At 44.4% G+C, this 25,202-nt stretch overlaps 1 protein-coding gene across 1 annotated transcript in view; it reads left to right on the top strand.

Annotated features, from left to right (window-relative positions):
• LOC311132601 (ankyrin-2-like) overlaps positions 1-25,202 on the top strand; it is a gene marked incomplete at both ends in the record, with an annotated part of 131,786 nt that overhangs the window by 102,956 nt on the left and 3,628 nt on the right. The window contains 8 exon segments of the mRNA XM_084165852.1: positions 1,947-6,755; positions 7,488-7,565; positions 8,279-8,410; positions 8,560-8,709; positions 8,864-9,098; positions 11,230-11,299; positions 23,608-23,691; positions 24,051-24,215. Coding sequence (XP_084021978.1) covers positions 1,947-6,755; positions 7,488-7,565; positions 8,279-8,410; positions 8,560-8,709; positions 8,864-9,098; positions 11,230-11,299; positions 23,608-23,691; positions 24,051-24,215 — 5,723 coding nt within the window.

Raw genomic sequence — 25,202 nt, 5'->3', positions numbered from 1 at the left:
TCCAGGTGACTACCTCATGAAGCTGGTTGAGAGAATGCCAAGAGTGTGCAAAGCTGTGGCTATTTGAAGAATCTCAAATAATTTGTTTAACACTTTTTGGGTTACTACATGATTCCATATGTGTTATTTCATAGTTTTAATGTCTTCACTATTATTCTACAATGTAGAAAATATTAAAAATAAAGAAAAACCCTTGAATGATTATGTGTTGTAAAACTTTTGACCGGTAGTGTACATAATATGGAAAATATTTCTGTGTGCACATACCTTCAAAACATAAATGTACAGTACATACAGGTCTTACATAAACTGATAGACAATGTAATGTACAGAATGTTATTTTTTATGTGGCAATTCGCATACATATGTCATACATAATATGGAATTGATGCTTTAGCATCACCTTTCATAGTTGTAGTCAATGAGAAAACAGTAGACTACAACTCACCACACTATTGAATGTGAATACCTAAATTAACTGCTCTTTTATAAACATAAAATGTAGATTTGCTAGTGGTACATTTTATTTAATTAATTATCTGAATCAATTTGAATTTGCTCCACTCACTTTTCACCAGAGGCTGCATGTCAACTTTCCCCTTTGCTTTGCATGGAAATAACTTGGCTTACATGAGTGTGTATGTGTGTGTTCCTGTGTCTGGGTGTGTGTCAAGTGTGAGAGTTCTTTTGACTCTTTGGTTTGCGTTAACATTGATCTTTGAATTCTTTTTCACTCTCTATTTGAATTTGATTGAATACACTGTTGCTACTCTTATTATGATTTTAACTTTTCTCCTCAGTTATGTTTCAAAAAGTTTATTTAGCTAGACTAAAGTTAGTATAGGGAATGGATACAGTCCTCCAAAAGGACCACATTCCCTTAAATCAATGATTAATTTCCTTAAAGGCCCAGTGCAGTCAAAAATGTGATTTTCCTGTGTTTTATAGATATTTCCACACTATGAGGTTGGAATAATACTGTGGAATTGTGAAAGTTTTGATAATGCCCTTTTAGTATAAAGGGCTATTTGAAAAGACCGCCTGAAATGTCAGCCTGTTTTGGTGGGATGGACTTATGGCCTGCCTGGTGAAATGACAATAGACAAATACAAAAAGAGAGTTCCAAACCTCTCCGCCAATAACAGCTAGTTTTCCGTTTTCCCTTCCTCACTCAGACCACTCGCAGACAGTCCTAGCAACATCCTAGCTTGAGAATTTACTCTTTCCTAAGAAGCTATTTTTATTTTTAAACATTTTGACAATTGTAATTAAAAACAATCACAGCAAGGTACTTAATTGTTACCCAGAAATAATTTGATATTAAGATCAAAACGGCTGCGCTGGACCTTTAAATTATTTTCCAGGTAACCAGTTTGATGCTGGTTCAGACCCCTTTATTTTTCCATAGCAGTAGAGGAACAACATGGTTTGTTCTGTTCAATAGAGCACACTGGAAAAAATTGCATTTTTTTTGTTGCTCTTTCTCTCTGTAGACAATCTTGAGATGTCTGTCTAGCTATATGTTGTTATCCCTTTGTTTGTGTCCCTGTTTCCTTATCTTTTGTTGATTTGTGGGTGTCTGTTGTTGCTCATCATTTGTTTGATCGAGTACTTATTTTAGATATGTTCTCGCTTTTGTGTTGTGAGCGCGAATGTGCTGACTGTGTATAAGCAAGTTATTTCCTGCTCATTTCCTTCTCAGCTTTATGATTTAGTTGGCTTTTTGCTTTGCTGCAGTATTTGCCCCCAAAGAACCCCAGTGGATCAAAAGTCCCTTCCTTTGATACCTTCTGTAGATGTCACTGTGGCCCAGCTTTACCCTTTGAATCCTGACAGTTTGTACTATTCCTGTTCCTGTCCTGATCACATTCTCCAATGTCTGTCTCCTTTTCATTTCAATTTCAAATTTTTTTTGCTCCTTAATTGTCCTCTTGCCAAAATGGAAGATGACGAAGACACTACGTCGACGACAGTCCAGAAAAGAGATCCGGACCTCCTCTCCGATGTGTCTGAACTGAAACAAGACCTGATCAAAATGACCGCCATCCTAAACACGGATTCCACTGACAAATCCGGTTCTCTGGAAGGGAGCGGTCTGGAGAAAGGGGCTGAGGAGGTTCAGGGCGAGCCGTTTGAAATCATGGAGAAGGTCAAAGAGGATTTGGAGAAAGTGGGCAAGATACTCAGGAGTGGAACATTGGAGGGTGAGGTGGCAGAGGGGGCAGCAAGAGCAGCCAGAATGAACGAAGAGTGGATCCTCCTCTCAGAATGTGAGATAGAGGAGGCCAAAAACATGACTGCCTTAGAACCCCAGGAACCTGTTCTCCATGAAGTCAGAGTCAACAGAGGGATTCCCAGACCTAAAGCCATCAAAGACGTGTCTGGCATGGTCACACACCTGACTGGTGAACTCAAAGAATATCTCCTGGATGTACCTGAGGGCTCCAGTGCAGCGGCTCAGGAGGATGTGGTCCAAGAGAAATTCACAGAGGTCGTCCTGCGCAAAGGCATGAAAAGAACCACGATGACAATAACAACAACAGCTACAATCAAAACTCCTGCTGTTGAACTCAAAAAGCCAGTCAGGAGGAAAGGAAAAGACCAGGAACAGGCAAAGGAATCTACCGATGGGGATGCTCTCCTAAGTGCGCCCACAGACCCTAAACCAGTGTCACCTGTGTCCCCAGTAGTTGAGGAGACCCCTATTGGGTCCATAAAAGACAAAGTCAAAGCCCTTCAGCAGAAAGTGGAGGCAGAGCAGAAGGTTCAAAAGCCAACTAGCACAAAAACCTCAAAGGTTGCTGTGGAGAGCAAAATCCCACAAAGGGCCGAAGAAACCACCCTTAAATTGAAACAGAGCCCCGCAAAACAGGACACCGCTAAAAAGGGCCCCCCTAAGTCCCCCAAAACTGAGTCTGAGAAGCTGCAAGAGACCATGTCAGTAAGGGAGCTCTTGCGATCCTTCCAAAAGGGGCAGGACCCCTCAAAGACAAAGTCTGGACTTTTCGAGCTCAAAACCTCCACCTCTACAGAGCATGAAATAACAGAATCAGAATTACAGCCCACCCAGTCCAAATCCACCATCAAAGCCACTACAATCCGTTATGAACGGGAAGTATCACTGGACGCCATACCTGGCGAGCGCCACAGAGAGAAAGATGAGCAAATTAGCCCACACAGAAAGCACTCCAAAGACTTTGGTGCTGAAATTAAAGCAGAGCTTGAGGACAATCCAGAGTACCAACAGTTTAAGCAGACCTCTGTAGAGGGTAGTCCTGCTGCCCCGTCAGACCTAACTGAAACCGTAGAGTTTCTGAATATTTCCCTCTATGATAGCTCTGATAGTTTAAAACATGAGGGTGTGGCAGACTCTCCCAGTGCCAGCCTGGGTGATGGTAGTCCTCCTCACCTGAGCTCAGAGGATAGCCTCAAACACGAGGGCTTAGCCACCCCTGGAACAAGCCCTGACAGTATCTCCCTCTCTCCCAAAAATGCTGACCAGTCCACTAAAAACTCAACAGCTGCTACTATAGCTGTCAAAGGTGACAAGAAAACTAAGGACAAGTCTGGAGACTTTGGTGTGGGGACCATTGATGACCAGCCATCAACGGAAATGACCCTCCCTGTCTCACCCACTGAGGCTGCAGATGACCGCACCACGAGTGAGTCCATATCTTTTCAGAGGGGCGAGTCTAAACCATCTAAACCGATAAAGCTTACAAAGAGAGTTTCAGAGACTTTAGAGAGCTTCCTTAGTGATGAGGAGAGCCCTGATGACAAGCTAGCATCAGCTTTAGCTGCAACCTATGCTTCTAGTGCCTCTACCCAGCGTCAAGGAAGCTTAGAATTGCCTTTAAAAGACCCAGATGCCTTCAGTCCCTTAGCCGACGAATCTTTGACCATAAGCCACAGAGACTCTCTAGACGAGGGTAGTCCCCTCATGGAAGACAACTCCTCCCATAGGACCCCAGACTCCATCGAGCCCAGCCCAACCAATGAATCCCCCTGTTGTGACTCCTTAGAAAGCAGCCCTGTAGAGCAAAAAACCTTCCCACCCATTCTAGATCAGCCCAGTGGGTCCTCTAGCCACCCAGAACCATCCAAAGCCTCAGACTTCCCCCCAGACGTGTTGCGAAGTAGGCTACTCAGGGACCAGGAGGCTAGTGCCAACGATGATGACAGTATCGAGCAGACTTCGTCCCAGATGGAAAGTTCTGGTAAGAGTCCCCTCTCCCCCGACACCCCTAGTTCTGAAGAGGTAAGTTATGAGGTAAACCCCAAAACCCCAGACCACATGTTCCTATCTGTGATGTCCATACCAGCTGTCATCCACGAATCCTCAGAGGAAGATGACGATGAGGCAGAAGCACAGAGGAAATTCACCCCAGAGGACAAGATGTTTAAAATGTCAGCCAAAATAAAAACATTTGAGGAAATGGACCAGGACACCAGAACCAAAAATAACTCTAGAAAATATATCAGTGCCTTAGCAGGTGACAAAGCAGGGGATGATAGCATCAAAACAGTTGAACTAGAGTCCGCAAATGAGAGTGGGTTCACTAGGGCCAAGGAGACCTCAGAGTTAGCTCTTTCTGTTGAATCCCTTATTAAAGTACAACCTCCCTCTCCTTTTCCAGCAGGTGTGCATGAAGGAATCCACCACACAGAGGCCAAGAGTACAGCTACAACGGTAGCAGTGGGGGGACCTCAATCTGTCTCAGAGCAGCAACTCCCACAATCAGTTCAGTCACGCAAAGACACGGATGACACGGAAGACAGTTTAGCTAAAACGGTTACCATGTCTTCCAGCTCTGAGGGGGCTGCAAACATAACAGATGAGCAGAAGGAGGAAAGCTTGAGGAAATCAAGGGAAAGCAAGGAGGATGATGGGGAAGGGAAAGAAGCAGATGCAGGCAGTCTGCAGACAGCTGCTGTAAAAGCTCCCTGTCAGATAGAGAGTAATATAACTGACGAAGTGAAAGGAGATCACAGGAGGCACTCAGGAGCCCCTGAGGTAGAAACGTCCTCCACTGCTGTCATTGGACAAGTGAGGGAAACATTCAAACCCGAGATCTGTATCTATGATGACACAGAGGAAGACGATGAGGAAGAGGAACCTCCCAGAACTGAGTCGAAGGGCGTAACCGCCAGAGAGGAGGCAGACCCTTGGAGTGCCATGCGCGAAGACGATGATGCTTTTGCGGCCCGCGTCAAAGAGGAAGAGCAGAAGATCCTGGGTCTGATTGTGGACCGGCAGTCCCAGGGGGCAACCCCGGACACCACCCCAGGAAGGAGCCCCACGGAGGAAAGCACGCCAACCAGCGAGCCCAATCCATTCCTCTTCCAAGAGGGGAAGCTTTTTGAGATGACCCGGAGCGGAGCTATTGACATGACCAAACGGAGCTATGAGGATGAGGGCTTTGCCTTCTTCCAGATAGGCGAGCAGCCGCTAGAGGAGGCGCTAGCTGAACAGGTCAGAGATGAGCCAGGAGATAGAGGAGTCCAAACAGAAAGTGAAGTGGGGCTCAACCTGACTCTGCAAATACAAGTGGAGGAAGACGAGGAACAGGCGAAAGATGCTTCAGATTCCCCACACCGTGCCTCGACAGAGGACGATCAGAAAGGTAGTGAAGCAGCAGCAGCAGCCTCCCCCTCAAAATCAGATGCTTCTAAGTCTAGAATCCCTAGAATGGGTCTTTCCGCCTCAGCTAAGACCACTAAGAAAGACAAAGACCTAGTATCTCCAGTGTCTGCTGAAGCTGTAGAGGTGAAACCAGACATCATTGTAGAGGAGACCCCCCTAGAGGTGGAAACTAGTTCCCTCAATCCAATGATAACAAATGTTGAGACAGCGGTAACCACTGTCACTCGATCGGTGTACCCTGAACAGGACCAAGAGTCCTCTGACTCCTCTCCAGAGGAGCAGCATTCGGTCATAGAACTCCCCAAAACCACAGAAAAGGCCAAAACCCCAACTTCTACTGAAAAAGTTCAAATGATCCCAACTAAAACCCCAGCCAAGGCTGGCCCCCAAAGTCAGGTTAAAACTGCTTCCTCCTTTACATCCCCTGCATCCCCCTCTTCAGCTAATCCTAAAAAAGAGACTCCCTCTTTAGAGTCCAAATCGAGAATACCTGTCAAGGGCAAGGCTAGCCCTGTCAAGCCTGAGCCATCAGTTAAATGTACTGAGTCATCCCAGGATGCAAAGCTCAAGGTCCCAGTAAAAAAGGACTTGAGGAGAAAGTCTGAGACAGATACAGGTCCCTCTGCTGTACCCAAAACCAAGACATCGTCTTCCAAAGCCAAGAGCTTCTGTGAGGCAGACAAGACATCTGCTAAAAAGGACCTGGGTCGTCCCATGAGCGATGACTACTCCACCAAGCCAAAGTCGGGCTCCGGTTTCCAATCCAGGCTGCCAGTTAGAGGCAAGCTCGGTCAGACATCTCACACTTCCACCACCGCCAAAGACAAAAGCGAGCCACGCAAGAAGTCTATAGAGTTTGTCGATGAGATTAGCGACAAAGTTGCAAAGCTAGTTGAGAGATTTCCTCAGGACGAGAAAGACAAAAAACAGGAGGCTGCCGCCGTCTCGGATGACAAGAGCAGCGGCATAGACCCCTCTGTCATAGAGAGGGAGACTTTTCCCGAAATGCAGTTCCCTGCTTCCGGAGATATCTATCCCATTAGACCCCTGTGGGATGATCCTGTTGACACGCAGATGCAACGGATTCCCGACGATGCATTCAGAAGTCAAGGTACACCCCCCCTCCTTAAGGGGCTCATTCTGTCTTTCGTGTGCGTTGCCATAAAAGGTGACGCTTCTCTGTGTCTTGTAGCTAAGGCGATGTGTAACTAAAGACTCTTTGTGGTTGCTTCTGTCTTGTGTTTGTGGTCGTGTCTCTTTTCCTTGTATGTGTTCTACAAATCTCAAGATTGGCAGGCATTTTTTAAGTCAGGGAATCAATTAAAGAATTCAAATAATTGAAGGAATGAAGGATCAGTTTTAGTTTAATGTCACTGACATAATTTGTCATAGTCAGATTTAGTATCAAATATATTTTTTGAACCAAATTAGGCTGTAGGAGTAAAGCTGAATTACATAAAATGAAAGAAGAAACCAATTTCATTTGTCCTGAGCTGTTACAATGTTGTTGCTGTTGAACTTCTGCAATTTACTTTCAATACTGTATATTTTCATTCGTGTTCCTGAAAATGGCAATGATGATCACTTTTATGGTACTGCCACACTATAAACCAACATTATACTGTAATGAGAAGCTATACACCAAATACACGTCAGTTGCAGTTACTGTTAATTATCCACACATACCTCCAAATAGCTAACATTGTAGCACCATAGAGCAATAGAAAGCCAAGTGCTCAGTTGAAGATAACGTTTTCTTCTAAACGTGAATGTGACTTTGCTTGTCCATCCTTGTGCTGCCTATCCACTCTCGGCTCTCCTGCTGTTGTGGTGGCATTTACAGTACATCCCCAGGATGAAGCCGAGAGGAAAGAGGAAATGTTGGAAATAATAGCCGACCACCTGGGCTTCAGTTGGATGGGTGAGTGGAACGCCAGGCATGTCGGCACTCAGTGTCAGAGACGATAATCACTTCCCAGTGGTTTTGAAGACTGTTAACATTAACATTGCATAGTTAACACTGAAAAATGTCCTATAGGGCATCCCGAGTGGCACAGCGGTCTAAGGCACTGCATCACAGTGCTTGAGGCATCACTACAGCCCCGGGTTAAATCCCAGGCTGTGTCACAACCGGCCGTGACCGGGAGTCCCATAGGGCGGCGCACAATTGGCCCAGCGTCGTCCGGGTTAAGGGAGGATTTGGCCAGGGGGGCTTTACTTGGCTCACCGCGCTCTAGCGACTCCTTGTGGTGGGCCGGGTGCCCGCAGGCTGACTTCGGTTGTCAGTTGAACGGTGTTTCCTCCGACACATTGGTGCAGCTGGCTTCCGGGTTAAGCAGGTGGGTGTTAAGGAGAGCGGTTTGGTGGGTCATGTTTCGGAGGACGTATGACTCGACCCTCGCCTCTCCCGAGCCCGTTGGGGAGTTACAGCGATGAGACAAGATCGTAATTGGATTGCAATTGGATATCACGAATTTGGGGAGAAAAAAAAAAGTCCTATAGGTGTCTTTGGATGCTATTCTCTAAAAAAAACATATTTTAGCTGATCAGCCAGATGTTTCCAGTATTGGATTTCCATCAATCCTTTTTAAAATCACATCATAATATCTGTCTATTTTCGGGTGTGTTTTCCAGAGCTGGCTCGAGAACTGGAGTTCAGTGAGGAGAAGGTCAATCTGATAAGGATTGAGAACCCCAACTCACTACAGGACCAAAGCCACGCCCTGCTGAAGCTCTGGACTGACAGGGAGGGGAAACATGGCACAGGTACGTTGATCTACCCGTTATTGTATTCTGAATATTCATCGACATTTAGAATATTTGTCATATTTATTATTGATCATTTTCATATTTTTCATAGTGGCTTTATTTACTGTTTTGACCTTTTGTTATTTTGTCATGATTTCTTTCCACAGAAACATCACTGATCAAAAGACTAACCAAAATCAACAGAATGGACATTGTCCACCTCATCGAAACCAAGATCGTCAAGTCCACCCAGGAGGACACATCATCACGCACCTATGCAGAGATTGAGAGGACCATTGCACTGGATCACAGTGAAGGTACAGTGCAGTATATTAACAAGCTAAATGGAAATGTCCTATGTTTACTGTCATGAGACAGTAAACCTCATGTCATCTTTTCTGAACCACCATTTTTTAACTATGCCAGAGAGATCACAGGTAAGTAACGATGTCCATATCTATGCCTGTCCAGGTTTCTCTGGCCTCCATGAGGACAGAGACAGTCCCCAGCCAGGCAGGCGTACAGACAGCACCCCCAGTGGGCCAGGGTCCAGGCAGGGGCCCCTCGTGGTGTCAGAGGAGGATCTCTCCTCCAGCATGGCGTCACTTCACGAGACGTCAGGGCAGGTGGACACAGACGCATCAGTAACAGGCCTCCTGAGACACGCCCAGAAGGAGAAGCTGCAGAAAGAGATGGATTCAACACAGTAAGTCAGTCAGACAGTATAACAGTGATGTACAGTGGCTTGCGAAAGTATTCACCCCCCTTCGCATTTTTCCTCTTTTGTTGCCATACAACCTGGAATTAAAATGGATTTTGGGGGGGTTTGTATCATTTGATTTACACAACATGCCTACCACTTTGAAGATGCAAAATATTTTTTCTTGTGAAACAAACAAGAAGTAAGACCAAAAGAAAATAACTTGAGCGTGCATAACTATTCACCCCCCCAAAGTCAATACTTTGTAGAGAAACCTTTTGCAGCAATTACAGCTGCAAGTCTCTTGGGGTATGTCTCTAGCTTGGCACTGGGATTTTTGCCCATTCTTCAAGGCAAAACTGCTCCAGCTCCTTCAAGTTGGATGGGTTCCGCTGGTGTACAGCAATCTTTAAGTCATACCACAGATTCTCAATTGGATTGAGGTCTGGGCTTTGACTAGGCCATTCCAAGATGTTTAAATGTTTCCCCTTAAACCACTTGAGTATTGCTTTAGCAGTATGCTTAGGGTCATTGTCCTGCTGGAAGGTGAACCTCCGTCCCAGTCTCAAATCTCTGGAAGACTGAAACAGGTTTCCCTCAAGAATTTCCCTGTATTTAGCGCCATCCATCATTCCTTCAATTCTGACCAGTTTCCCAGTCCCTGCCGATGAAAAACATCCCCACAGCATGATGCTGCCACCACCATGCTTCACTGTGGGGATGGTGTTCTCGGGGTGATGAGAGGTGTTGGGTTTGCGCCAGACATAGCGTTTTCCTTGATGGCCAAAAAGCTCATTTTTAGTCTCATCTGACCAGAGTACCTTCTTCCATATGTTTGGGGAGTCTCCTACATGCCTTTTGGCGAACACCAAACGTGTTTGCTTATTTTTTTCTTTAAGCAATGGCTTTTTTCTGGCCACTCTTCCGTAAAGCCCAGCTCTGTGGAGTGTACGGCTTAAAGTGGTCCTATGGACAGATACTCCAATCTCCGCTGTGGAGCTTTGCAGCTCCTTCAGGGTTATCTTTGGTCTCTTTGTTGCCTCTCTGATTAATGCCCTCCTTGCCTGGTCCGTGAGTTTTGGTGGGCGGCCCTCTCTTGGCAGGTTTGTTGGGGTGCCATATTCTTTCCATTTTTTAATAATGGGATGTTCAAAGTTTCTGATATTTTTTTATAACCCAACCCTGATCTGTAATTCTCCACAACTTTGTCCCTGACCTGTTTGTAGATCTCCTTGGTCTTCATGGTGCCGCTTGCTTGGTGGTGCCCCTTGCTTAGTGGTGTTGCAGACTCTGGGGCCTTTCAGAACAGGTGTATATATACTGAGATCATGTGACACTTAGATTGCACACAGGTGGACTTTATTTAACTAATTATGTGACTTCTGAAGGGAATTGGTTGCACCAGATTTTATTTAGGGGCTTCATAGCAAAAGGGGTGAATACATATGCACGCACCACTTTTCGTTATTTATTTTATATACTTTTTTGAAATAAGTTATTTTTTTCATTTCACTTCACCAATTTGGACTATTTTGTGTATGTCATTTACATGAAATCCAAATAAAAATCTATTTAAATTACAGGTTGTAATGCAACAAAATAGGAAAAATGCCAAGGGGGATGAATTGTATTGAATTGTATTGAGTGAAAGAGAAATTGGTATGGTAAGGAGATCTTATATTGTTTTGGAGAGTTTACTGGTACATACATGTTGGATGGTTGTAGAAACAAACAGTTAATTAAGATCTTGATTTGCATTGTTAAAATAAATAGTAATAAGCTGTGATGTAGAGAGCGAGAGAGAGAGCGAGAGAGAGCGAGAGAGAGAGAGAGCGCGCGAGAGAGAGAGAAAGAAAGAGAGAGACTGACAGAAAGAGAGAGAAAGAGACTGACAGAAAGAGAGAAAGAGAGAGAGAGAGAGACACTGACAGAAAGAGAGAAAGAGAGAGAGAGACTGACAGAAAGAGAGAAGGCGAGAGAGAGAGAGAGAGAGAGAGAGAGAGAGACTGACAGAAAGAGAGAATGAGAGAGAGAGAGATAGAGAGAGAGAAAGAGAGAGAGAGACTGACAGAAAGAGAAACTTGGGAGACTTCAAAGGTGATTAGATGTTTGACCTCGTTATTTTTTTGTTCCTCAGTTCTGTGGACGGTACATCACATACTGGACCGGAGAAGGCTGGGTCACTACATATGGGCACTTTCAAACAAGTAAGTCCCTTCTTCACCTTGTTCCGCACCTCCCCCTACCAGCTCACCTCTCACATCCTAGATCCTGTCTACAAAGGGCCCACCCCTCCCCCCTCACCCTCTCTATCTGTCAAGCATTCTGAGGAGGGGGCACAGGGGGGTGCAGAGTGGGGCGAGGGGTCAACCCAGCACCCCCAGGCTGAAAGCGACAACAAATGGTTGTTGTCGCCAACGAGACACCAAGAGTCACCCACTAAAAGTCGTAAGCGTGTCTGTGAGAGCCGTCCGTTCTCCATGACCGACTTCGGGGACAGTCTGACTGAATGTGACCTGGCCGAGCCAGACTTCAGTGAGCTGTCTGTGGAGCTAAAGCAAACCTCAGAGGACTACGCTTACCTCTCCACCAACTTTGTCACTATGACAACTGAACGGGTCACAGAGAACATCAGTTTTACAGCCGAGCCTATGAATGTACCACAGTCCACTCAGCTGCCTCAGTCTTCTGAGGTGGTACGACCCAAAGAGACATGCAAGATATTCTCAAAGGATCATATTGACGAGGTGTCACACCGACTTTACAAAGTCCTGTTTGGGTATGTAGAGAAGTCAACTAGTAAAGAGTCCAGGAAAACACCAATGGAATTGGATGAAGTAGCGGGAACTTACAGAGCCAGCCCGGTTTATGCAGAGGATTCCTCTACCTCCATGCCTTTGATTGATGTAGACCAGGCTACTCTAGACCAAGACGCTATCTCCACTGAGCTTCATGTCAGACCTGTAGATATCAGTCCCATGACCCCAGAGTCTATCACCTTTGAGGTGGGTAAGGAATCCCAGACAGAAGCTCAAACATCATCAGACGTGTCAAGAACCACACTCATTTCGGAGTCGGTTAAAGTAAAATCCATTGTCAGCACTGCATTAATCCAGATGTCACATGACTCAACTGCTGAGCCCCCAGGAGAGGTGTCAGCTCCTCCAGTGACTGACTCCAGTCCGGGGGAAGAGTACAGCTTTGAGATAACCTTACCTATCACTCAACATAAGCCTTCAAGTCAGGAGGAAGCCTTTGATACAGTCTTGTCAGAGTCATCCATGCCTTTGGTGCCAGAATATATAGCCTCCGAAACCGAAAAAAGGTCTTCATCCCCTGACTTAGGGTCTGAGTATGCTACTAAATTTGTAGTTTCAATGCATGATCGATCGTCTTCGCCAGAGTCATTGACTTCAGATGATAGGTCTGGGTTCCAATCACCTGACTCACCTATACCCGAGTATCGCCCGTCAACACCTGATTCATCCATACTGTTGACTGAGAGTAGAGCCTCATCCCCTGAATCACTGTCATCCGTTACTGAACTTAGTCTTCTTTTGCCTGACTCGCCCATACCTCATTTTAGACCAATGTCTCCTCTACCGCCCCCTGAGATTGAATGGGAAACTGCAAAATTACCTGCTTATGCCCATGGACAAATGTTCCTAAGGCTAGCAGAAGCAGAAGACAGGCCATTGACACATATGGTTCCAAACAAGGGAGAGTTTACCAGAGCGATATCTCCAGGCAGTGAACGTAGTTATGGTCGATCCATTTCACCTGAATCTGTAATTTATGAAACTGAAGACAGAGCATCGTCTCCTGAATCAGTAATTCTAGAAACAGTGAAGTGTCTTTTTCCATCAGATAGACCACTATCCCCTGAAGAGTATTTACAGAAGAGGGCATCATCACCTGAATCTATAGGGTCAGTCAATGAACATAGACCACTATCCCCTGACTCTCCTGTACCTGAGTTTAGACAGGTGATACCTGAATCGATTATCTCCATTGCAGGATACAGGTCATTCTCACCTGAATCAGAGACTTCAGTGACTTCAGAAACTGGATGTATACTATTGGAGGCTTTTGCCTTTTGGCAGAGACCAGACTCACCTGAGTCTACAGGATCAGTAGATGAACATAGATCTCTGTCTCCAGATTCACCAATTCCACAATTTTGGCAATCTGATCCCATTGCTTTAGTGACATTTTGTAGATCATCATCATCTGAATCTATATTTTCAGATGTAGATTATGAAACTGCACCCTTACTTTCATTACTTTATAAGGATAGACCTTCATCACCTGAATCAATAGCATCAATAGATGAATACAGAGCGTTATCACCTGACTCACTTATACCTCAGTTTAGACACTTATTACCAGACTCTATTGTTGATTATAGATCAGATTCACCTGAATCAGAATCGTCAGACACTGAATATGGTCCAATGTCGCTGGAGTCTATAGCTGCAGCGCATAGATCAGATTCACCTGAATCAGTATCGTCAGACACTGAATATGGTCCAATGTCGCTGGAGTCTATAGCTGCAGCGCATAGATCAGATTCACCTGAATCAGTATCGTCAGACACTGAATATGTTCCAATATCGCTGGAGATCATGTATCCAGCATTGACCAAATCGGAATCCCCTAAACCCCTTGTTTCTCCATCCGTGACTAAAGCAAAGTTGCCCAAATCTGAGACACTTGTTCCAGAAAAATTACAATTGGCAGCAGAATCATTTGAAGCCATTAAACCTAACCTTGTAATGTCAGAACCTGCTCTTTCAACAGGCATGCAAAATATACATCTAGATATACAGCAGTCCACTGCAAAGGGCAAAACAAAACTCTCCAAAACTCAATCAAAGTCCGCCAAAACTGATCCGGCATCTGAATCAGAGACCGAAATTCCTGCTGAAATACAATTATCTGAGTCAGTATTACCTTCTACAAACCCACCTCCAATGAAACTTGCAGAAGTCGTAACTGCACCTAAACCAGCAATACCCGAATCTACTAAACCAACAACTCACAAAGGACTATCAGTACCTGATGTAGCTCAACCTTCAGAAGACCAACACATGGTACTATGCATGTCACCAATAACTGTAACTGAATCAGGTGTAAATGTCCCTGAAAGTCCACCAATCATATTCAAGTACACAGCTCCACCCTTTCTGGAATCTAATAAACCTGAACCTCATGAAGGTCTATCAGCCACTGGTGATGTAGCTCAACCTCCAGAAGATCAAGACATGGTACTATGCGTGTCACCAATAACTGTAACTGAATCAGGTATTAATGTCGCTGAAAGTCCACCAATATTAACCGAGTCCTCAACTGCACTATTATTTGAATTTAGTCAACCTGAACCTCAAAAAGGACTAGCAGTACCTGACTTGGCTCAAACCTCATCTGTATCACCATCTGTGTCACCGATAACAGTATCTGAATCAGGTATACATGTCCTTCCATCAGCAATACTAGTGCCAGAGTACAGACTTGTGTATGATGCAGAGCTTTGGAAGCTTATCTCTCAAATAAATGACCCACAATATGTAGGAGAAACCTACTGTAGTAAAACAGGTGTGTTTGAGTATGCTGGACAAAGAATAGAGAATGAGGAGACATCGGAACCTGAACGTAAATCTTTATCAATAGATTCTCCGGCTGAGGAGTGTGACTCTAAGCCACTATCACCAGAGTCATTGTCAGAGTATAGACCCATGTCATCTTCATCCCTGATGCTGTTGAAGGATATTGAAACAACATCTCCTGCATCTACAGGAACAGTGAATGAAAATAGATCATTGTCACCAGATTCCCCCATACCCAAATATTCACCATTGTTCTGTGAAGCTGTTCAGTTTCACCATAGATCATCATCACCTGAATCGTTATCAGATGATGAGGTTTCAGAGATATTTGAGTCAAGATTTGTAGCTATTGAAGGTAGACCCTTATCACCTGAGTCAACTGGATCAGTCAGTGAGCATAGCTCACTTTCAAAAGACCAAGACATGGTACTTTGTGTGTCACCAATAACGGCAACTGAATCAGGTGTAGAAGTCCCTGAAAGTCCACCAATAATATTTGACTCCACAGCCCAATTATTTCCTGAATCTAGTAAACCTGAAGCTCAGAAAGGACTGTCAGTACCTGATTTAGGCCAAACTCCAAAAGAACCATCTGTGTCACCAATAACAGTATCTGAAGAAGGAATACATGTCCCTCCATCAGTCATACGAGTCCCAGTTTACAAACTTAAGTACGATGCAGAGCTTTGGAAGCTGATCTCTCCAATTCATGACCCCCAGTATGTAGGGGAAACCCCTAAAACTGGTATATTTGAGTATGCTGACAATATCATAGAGTATGTGCAGACATCAGAAAGAGAAAGTCAAAGTACATCTACTGAGGAAAGACCACTTTCACCTGATTCTGAATCTGAATATAGGCCTCTCTCACATGAGTCAGTTAAGATAAAGACTGTTTTGAGATCAGATTCCGCAGAGTCAGTGAAGTCATTGAAAGCATGTCAATCTTTATCCCCGGATTCCCCCATACTCCAATATTCACTATTTTTCCTTGAAACTGCTCAATCCTATCATAGATCATTGTCATCTGAATCAGTATCTGACGCGGACGCTGAAATCGTTGACCCAAAATATTCAATAGTTCTGGGTATTGACACTAGATCGTCCTCTCCTGAATCTCTAGGATCTGTCAATGAACATAGACCACTATCCCCTGACTCTCCTATACCTCAGTTTAGACAGGTGATACCTGAATCTGTTCTTGGATATAGATCCTCATCGCCTGAATCAGTAACTTCAGTGACTTCAGAAACCAAAGGAATACTATCTGAGGTTTTTTCCTTTTGGCAGAGACCAGACTCACCTGAATCTACAGCATCAGTTGATGAGTACAGGTGTCTGTCTCCAGACTCTCCTCTACCACAATACTTACAATATTACCCAGAACCAACTCTGTTTATGGCAGGAAGTAGACCATCATCACCTGCATCAATATGCTCAAATATGGAACCTGAAATGGAGTTATTCTTAGATGCCTCAATGCTTTTTGAGGATAGACCCTCATCTCCTGACTCAATAGCATCTATAGATGAATACAGGGCACTGTCTCCTGACTCACCCATACCTCAGTTTAGACAGATGTTACCTGAATTTGTTACATCTGCTAATGGATACAGGTCAGCATCACAGAGCATTTCAGAGAGAGGTAGACCCTCATCACCTGAATCAGTAGCATCAGTTGATGAATACAGGCCACTTTCACCGGACTCACCTATCCCTGAGTTTAGACAGTCATTACCTGAATCAGTTATATATTGTATTGGAGACAGGTCACCTTCACCTGAATCAATGTGCTCAGATATTGAATCATGGACTATACCCTTGATGTCGTTATTCTATGACGATAGACCACGATCACTAACATCAGTATGGTCAGAAAACCAATGTGAGCTTTCGGACATCTTTTCGACAATCTTCTCAGAAAAAGATAGACCCTCATCACCTGATTCAATAGCATCTATAGATGAATACAGGGCACTGTCTTCTGACTCACCCACACCTCAGTTTGGACAGATGTTACCTGAATCTGTTATGTCTGTTCTTGGAGACAGGTCATCCTCACCGGAATCAGTGACTTCAGGGACTTCAGAAACTGAATATATACTATCTGAGGCTTTTGCGTTTTGGCAGAGACCAGACTCCCCTGAATCTACAGCATCAGTTGATGAGGACAGGTGTCTGTCTCCAGACTCTCCTCTACCACAATACTTACAATATTTCCCAGAACCAACCATATTTATGTCAGTAAGCAGACCATCGTCACCCGATTCAGTGACTTCAGAAGATATTGAGTATATACTATCTGAGGCTTTTGCCTTTTGGCAGAGACCAGACTCTCCTGACTCAATAGCATCTATAGATGAATACAGGCCCCTGTCTCCTGACTCACCCACACCTCAGTTTAGACAAGAATTACCTGAATCTGTTACATATTCTGTTGGATATGGATCCTCATCACCTGAATCAGTGACTTCAGATATTGAATATGCACCTTTAATTTCTGAGCCATTCTTTATTGAATCAAGACCAGACTCACCTGAGTCAATAGTATCAGATACAGAGGAAAGACCACTATCACCTGAGTCTTTATCAGAGTATAGAACCATGTCTCCTGAATCAGTCATGCTACTGACAGACACCAGATCATCATCCCCTGAAACTACAGCATCAGTGGATGAGTACAGGTGTCTGTCTCCGGATTCCCCCATACCTGAGTTTAGACGGGCATTACGAGAGTCTATCGTTTCAATGATTGGATATAGGTCCTCATCCCCTGAATCGTTGGCATATTATGAAACAGAATCTGAAACAGAATACGCTCCTTTGATTTCTGAGATTGAAGATAGACCAGACAGTCCCGATTCAACGGCATCAGTAGATGAGTTTAGAGCTCTGTCACCAGACTCGCCGGTACCCCAGTACACACAGTATGAAACTACCACACTAGTGACATGGAATAGATCAGCATCGCCTGAATCAATATGGTCAGATATGGAATCTGAAATGGAGTCGTTCTTAGTTGCCTCAATTCTTCTTCAGGATAGATGCTCATCGCCTGAATCAATAGCATCTATAGATGAATGCAGGGCACTGGCTCCTGACTCACCCGTACCTCAGTTTAGACAGATGCTACCTGAATCTGCTATTTCAAACATTGGGTACAGGTCATCGTCATCCGAACCAGTTGCTTCAGATATTGAATATGCACCAGTCATTTCTGAGTCCTTATTTGATGAGGTGAGACCAGTCTCACCTGAATCACTAGCATCAGTGGATGAACATAGGTCTTTGACACCAGAGTCACCAATTACACAAATTACACAGATCACACTTGGGTCTACCACAGTAGAAACAGGATATAGGTCTTCATCCACAGACTCAATAACATCAGACATGGAATTTAAGTTGGTATATTCGGACCAATCCTGGCCTGACAAAAGAGCAATAATGCCTGAATCAGTGGCATCAGTTGATGAACATAGACCACTAACACCCGAGGCTACCGTACCTGATTATAGGGAGGCGTTACCAAAATCTGGATCAATAAGGGAATTATCCTCCACTGGATCAGTGTTGTCGGATTCGGAACACTTGATATCAACTGCTGAGTATTTTGCTACTGAACCCACACAATTGTCCCCTAAATCAATTGAATCAAACTGTGGGGAAACAGAGTTGTCATCTAAAAGTCTCATTCCTGAGCGTGTATCACCATCAGAAATATTGGCACGTAAAGAAACAGACCAGAAACCTATGGCTGGTTCACCTGTACCTGGAACAACCATGATGGTGGAAGAATACAATCTTGTGTACGATGCAGAGCTTTGGAAGCTTAGCTCTCAAATACATGACCCCCAATATGTTGGAGAAACCTTCTTGAGTAAAACAGGCTTCTTGGAGTTTACCGGGAGTAGTGAAGCGTATGTAGAGACTCCTCCTGGTGAGGAAAAAGTTGCTCGAGGTAGCACTGAGGTCAGTCCAGAAGCTGTACCTGGTCCACAAGTGGTACCTTCAGAAACGACCACCGAAACAGCCAAGATGGATCACGATGTAGCTTTGACTGAGAGTATAGAGCCTATACAGACTTCTCCAGAGGAACGTGAAGGTAGCACTGAGGTCAGCTCAGAAGCTGTACCTGGTCTACATGTGGAACCTTCAGAAACGACCATGGAAACAGCCAACGATGTAGCTCCAACTGAGAGTGTTCCAATCATATCTGATATAGTTGTACCTGAATCACCGGCAGTAGAAGTAGTGTGTGAGTATGCATTTGAAACAGGTCACAGTTTAGTTTCCCCTCACTCCAAATCTGACTCTGAAGATGAATGGGTCATAGTGTCTGTATCAGATACAGAGGAAAGACCTCTCTCCCCTGAGTCTTTGCCTGACTACCAACCCATGTCACCTGCAACATTAATGTTAAAGGCAGATGTTGGAATATCATCACCTGAATCTGTGTTATTAGAGAAACAAGTTGAGAAGGATAGACCGCTATCCCCTGAGTCAGCTGAATACAGACCCATGTCTCTAGAATCAGCGATGTCATTGGTTGACGTTAGATCATCTTCACCTGAATCAATGCATGAGATTAATGACAACAGGTCTCTTTCTCCAGACTCACCCATCCCTCAGTATACAATATCAGGTGTATCACATATGGATTCATGTAATATGGAGTATGCCACAATAGAACACAGGTCATCATCACCTGAATCAATGGCTTCTGACTCTGAGTATGAGCTAATGGTCATATCACAATCAGATTTAGAGAGTAGGCCATCCTCACCTGATTCCCTAGAATCAGTCGGAAGGAATAGACGGCTATCGCCTGACTCACCAGTGCCTGAGTTTATGAGGATATTATCTCAGTACTTCATGGAGCCCCTTGGTGATAGAACGTCTTCACCTGAATCAGTGTCATCAGACACTGTATTCGTAGCGTTACCTCTAGATTATTGGGCCGATGTCTGTGGAAGGCAATCGTCTCCTGAATCTGGTGCATCAGATGAAGAGTTAAGTTTAGTTATTACAGGTACAGAAACAATGACATTTAAAGCAGGTACGTTGAGTCATGTGACAACTGTTTTAACATCTGAGCGTGTCCCATTGTCACCCAAAGAAAATACCTTGGGTGTCACTCTGTTTTCAGTCCCAGCTAGTGAATTTGAAATAGAGCAGGGACAAATGACCACAACAGATCAAGGCTTACCAAGGGTAATTGGACTAGTAGCAGAAATGGTTACTACATCTACGGAATGGACACAGACAAAGCATTGTTCAGAGCATGCTGAAACCATCCCAACTCCCCAAGCCACTATTGGTTTGGAAGACGTCAAAAAGGTCCAGAGAGACGTCCCAGTAAAGCAACAACCAGTGAAGGTCCAGGACAGAAGAGAGGAAGAAGTAGAGGTCCTGCGCCTCAGTGCTGATTCAATAAAGACCCAGGAAGGCCCACGGAGGGTAAGAGAGAGAGAGCATGACGAAGCTGACTTGCACGTGCCATGATATAATGGAATAACTCCCATTCTAATGGAGGATGACAATAACACTGTGTGGTGTAAATGGATGTGTGGATTCAGCAATGTGTTTAGCGAAATGGAGTGTATCTAGGGAATGTTTGTGCGATCACAATGCACTTGGATGGTGGGTGATGTAACTAACCAATTTTGTCTCATTTGAGATGTAATTAACAGTTTGTGAACAAGCACAATCTCATTACGGTAACTTCGTCTGGCACTAAGATGTTGGCGTTTAGAATTGCATGGTTTGTTCTCCAATGGTTTGTTTCATCATTTTGTTCTTGCAGTGATTTAAGTGTCACATGATGTTGTGGAAGAAAATTACTAACAAGATCTAGTACTCTGTTAGTGTTACGCAGTTTGTTGACGGGATGTCAGCGGTGCATGCCAACTGACTTGCTGTAACAACACATTTCAGTAATCCATGTTATTTCTAGGCTCCGTCTCAAACTGCCAAGGAAATACTGTTGCAGACGGGTTATGGAAAGATGCAAAACAAATTAGAGTCTACCATGATAATGGAAAGTACTTTACATGAACAAAAGGCAGTTCCAGCCTTCAGTCAAGAAACCAGTGTATCAGGACTGGCATCTAAGACAGCCACACGCTACAAACCTCTGATATCAACTCCATTGCAGATCAGTGAACAAGACCCCTTCACTACCCATAGAGCAGTGACACCTAAACTAAAGGAACCCGACTCTGCCAGTCAGGAATTCTGTGACTGGAGTGAATTTACACAAGAGGAATTTGAGCAGACTCAATCAGGTGAGTTATGTTCGCCGATGTCAAGCCAATTCCTGGTGCCACCAGATTACGAGGCTGTGTTTTCCGGACGCCAGTCTCTGGGAGTCTCTGAGTGTAGCCAGGTGTCTCCCACTGATATGAGTCCAGTTTCTCCAGTCTTCATTGACTCTCTATCAGATAAGAGTGAGGTCACAACCACCACCCTGAAGGTTCTTGAGTCCGCTTCCAAGTCTGCTACACCTGGAGCCGCAGAAGCTTTTGAATTCTCCCCAGACTTTAAGCGAGTGCTCGGCGAATTTGAGAAATCACTCTCTGCATTTGGACCAGATATCCAATCAGATTCCTCCCAGGAATACTCAGACCTGGAGTTCTTTGACTGCAAAGATGACTTGTCAGACTTCTCAGAGCCAGAGGATCTGGAGCCAGAGGAACCTGAGGTCCTCTACCACATCGAAGAGCCTCCGTCCCCAACCCCCTTCGGCAGCACCCCGGAAACAGGCTTCCTCAAAGGGAGCCCTTTCCTACGGGTGGATGAACAGAAGCGCTTCTCATCGGGTAGTGAAAGTCTTGGGGATTATGGCATTTATGACAGACCAGAAAGTGAAAGTGAAACTGTACCCATGTGTGAGGAGCTTCCCTCCAGGTCGCGGGCAGGGTACGATGACGATGAATACTCTCTGGAACAGGTAAGAGGTCGAGCATGACGACTGCACCCTGCCCTGGCTTGTGTCCCAGCTTCTCAGACTGATTGCAGTGTTACCACAGTCCGGAGAGGACATCAACTCACTCAAACACAGAGACTAATACAATAAACTTATGAGTGGTGTGTTTGCATGCGTATATACTTACCAAACAATACACTGTAAGTCAAACCACTTCAAAGTGGGGTCACTGACCAACACAATGGAATAATCATGGGACAAAAGCCTGATCAGTAAGGAAAATACTTATCTATGAGAATGTTTGTTTGCTGTGTTTGCGAGTTATTTTCATATTTTCAGCTAGGCTATCTGATACAATGAAGAGAACCTACAGTACATACGAATACGTTCTATAAAAAAATGTTGTGAAATAATTGTCATACATTCACTGTCAATACTTCATATTCCACATCAACATTCCATACAGAGGTGCTTGTTTGAAACTTTGACCACAATTCCTTTGGATGATCGTTGACACATCTTGCATGGCTGGTTTTGTTGAAGGGTGTTGTACATCTATGTCTTCTCTTCATCTTCCATCTCCAACATCATTTCATAGAACCTCTCTCATATTTTTAATTTCTCTGAAAAAATGTATATCAGGTCGACAATAGCCTACTTCTGAATGCCTTTTTGGCATTCCAATGAAAGAAAAGAAGGCAACGGTGTCATTATAACCACGTTATAATGATCTACTATGCTCACAATGGCTGTGTGCTGTCTCTCAGGAGATAAATGAGGAGCTAGGGTTGCTGTCGTCGGATAGCTCGGAGGAGGAGGTGTTGACCACCAGGGTGGTCCGACGCAGAGTTGTCATCCAGGTATCGGGCATTGGAGAGCATGTGGAGGAGTGGGCCCTGCCCTAGTGTGCTGTGGTGCTGGGTTTAGATGGGAGTTGAGTTTTAGCTTGTGGGTAGTTTTTCTGCTGTGCTGAACTTTGAGTAATGCCTATAATATACACTGCTCAAAAAAAATAAAGGGAACACTTAAACAACACAATGTAACTCCAAGTCAATCACACTTCTGTGAAATCAAACTGTCCACTTAGGAAGCAACACTGATTGTCAATAAATTCCACATGCTGTTGTGCAAATGGAATAGACAACAGGTGGAAATTATAGGCAATTAGCAAGACACCCCCAATAAAGGACTGGTTTTGCAGGTGGTGACCACAGACCACTTCTCAGTTCCTATGCTTCCTGGCTGATGTTTTGGTCACTTTTGAATGCTGGCGGTGCTTTCACTCTAGTGGTAACATGAGACGGAGTTTACAGCCCACACAAGTGGCTCAGGTAGTGCAGCTCATCCAGGATGGCACATCAATGCGAGCTGTGGCAAGAAGGTTTGCTGTGTCTGTCAGCGTAGTGTCCAGAGCATGGAGGCGCTACCAGGAGACAGGCCAGTACATCAGGAGACGTGGAGGAGGCCGAAGGAGGGCAACAACCCAGCAGCAGGACTGCTACCTCCGCCTTTGTGCAAGGAGGAGCAGGAGGAGCACTGCCAGAGCCCTGCAAAATGACCTCCAGCAGGCCACAAATGTGCATGTGTCTGCTCAAACGGTCAGAAACAGACTCCATGAGGGTGGTATGAGGGCCCGACGTCCACAGGTGGGGGTTGTGCTTACAGCCCAACACCGTGCAGGACATTTGGCCTTAATTTTTTTGAGCAGTGTATATATTTTCATATTTTGATTTCTGTCTCATTCTGTCTCCACTTTGTTTTATATTGCACCCTCATATGTCATATCATTTTGTTCTGTGACAGATTGATTCAATCTTTGTGGTCTTAGGTAATGGTTAAAAATGACTGGTTTATTTCCCTTTTTGAGTGGGGTTTGCAACGTTTAAACCGGTTCATCTGTGTACTTGCCTTAACTCCAGTGTGTGTTCCGGGTCTGTTAGGTTAGTGGTCTGACTGTGCATCTACTATGTTCTCTCTCCAGGCGGATGCCCTGCCAGACATCCCTCCGCAGACAGTGACAGAAGAACAGTACATGGATGAGCACGGAAACATGGTAGTCAAGAAGGTAAAGGGACATTTTATACCTACATTTACAGACACGTACCTCTAGAACACCCCGATTTACAGTAGACCGCAACAATATAAGGACAAATATAAGGACAAATATAAGGACAAATATAAGGACAAATATAAGACAAATATAAGGACAAATATAAGACAAATATAAGACAAATATAAGGACAAATATAAGACAAATATAAGACAAATATAAGGACAAATATAAGCACCAAATGATGATTATTTATTACGTAACTACAATTTTTTCCCAGGCAAATAAGTGTGTGTGTTCTTATACGACCAATTCATGCAGCTCAGTGCTATACTAGTGATAACATTTCTCTCTCTCTGGTCTCTCTCCCCCAGATCACACGGAAGGTGATCCGTAAGTACTTCTCTCCAGACGGTGTGGCGAGAGAGGAGGTGACGGTGGAGGGATCTCAGCAGGAGATGGTCGGCGTGGAGGAGGGAGACGGCTTCTCCAAGGTGGTGAAAAGGACTGTGGTCCGAAGTGAGGGAGATCAGACTGAGGTCAGTCCGTCCATTGTCTTTGTGTCTATACATTTACGTCATTTAGCAGACGCTCTTATCCAGAGCGACAAACAGTAGTGAGTGCATACATTTTCATATTTTGTTTGTACTGGTCCCCCATGGGAATCAAACCCACAACTCCGGCGTTGCAAGTGCCATGTTCTACCAACTGAGCCACACAGGCTTTCTTTGGGGTCAATATTCCAGTATTTCTGAAAACGATTGAGTATTACATGATTTATTTAGTAATTATACTGTAGATATTGTGATGTCACAGGGGTGTCTGTCAGCTAGAACACTACACCTCCCATAACCCCTTGCGCTACAGGTCACCTGACCTATTAAGTAGCTGAGTGATGGGTTAACTTGGAGCATGCCACAAGGGGAGCTGCAAAATGCATAGCAAAGTTGACCCTTTTCATCCGACTATCAAGAGATTGTTACATAGGCGTCTGTTGTCACAAAGAGTTTTGGAAATACGTTGTGATCTGAACCACCATTTTTTTTTCATGTTTTTTTTTTCTGTATCAAAAAGGGGCTTAGGTGGTGGGCGTGGCAGGGGGCGTGGCAGGGGGTATGGCAGCGCATTGGTACCAACCATTAGTATGTGTGTAACGGGGCTGAGCTAAAGCGGTGTTTGTGAGACAAGGGCGGATACAGAAGGGGCCCAGGGCCGAGGCGTTTTTTACATTAACATCTGTAGAGTCAGAATGGTTTGAGCTCTATGATGCTCACAAGCTACAGAGCTATTAGAAGGTAAAGGGTTCTTCTACATAGAAGATCATAGGAAATCCCAGGACATAGTGTCTATAATACTGAGTCGTTAGAAGGTAAAGGGTTCTTCTACATAGAAGATCATAGGAAATCCCAGGACATAGTGTCTATAATACTGAGTCATTAGAAGGTAAAGTGTTCTTCTACATAGACAGGACATAGTGTCTATAATACTGAGTCATTAGAAGGTAAAGGGTTCTTCTACATAGAGGA

This window comes from Coregonus lavaretus (genome assembly GCF_964263955.1).
Source record: "Coregonus lavaretus genome assembly, chromosome: 7".
Classification (NCBI taxonomy): Eukaryota; Metazoa; Chordata; class Actinopteri; order Salmoniformes; family Salmonidae; genus Coregonus; species Coregonus lavaretus.
Note: the sequence above shows the minus strand (reverse complement) of the source record. Positions and strands in the feature narration are given on the sequence as shown.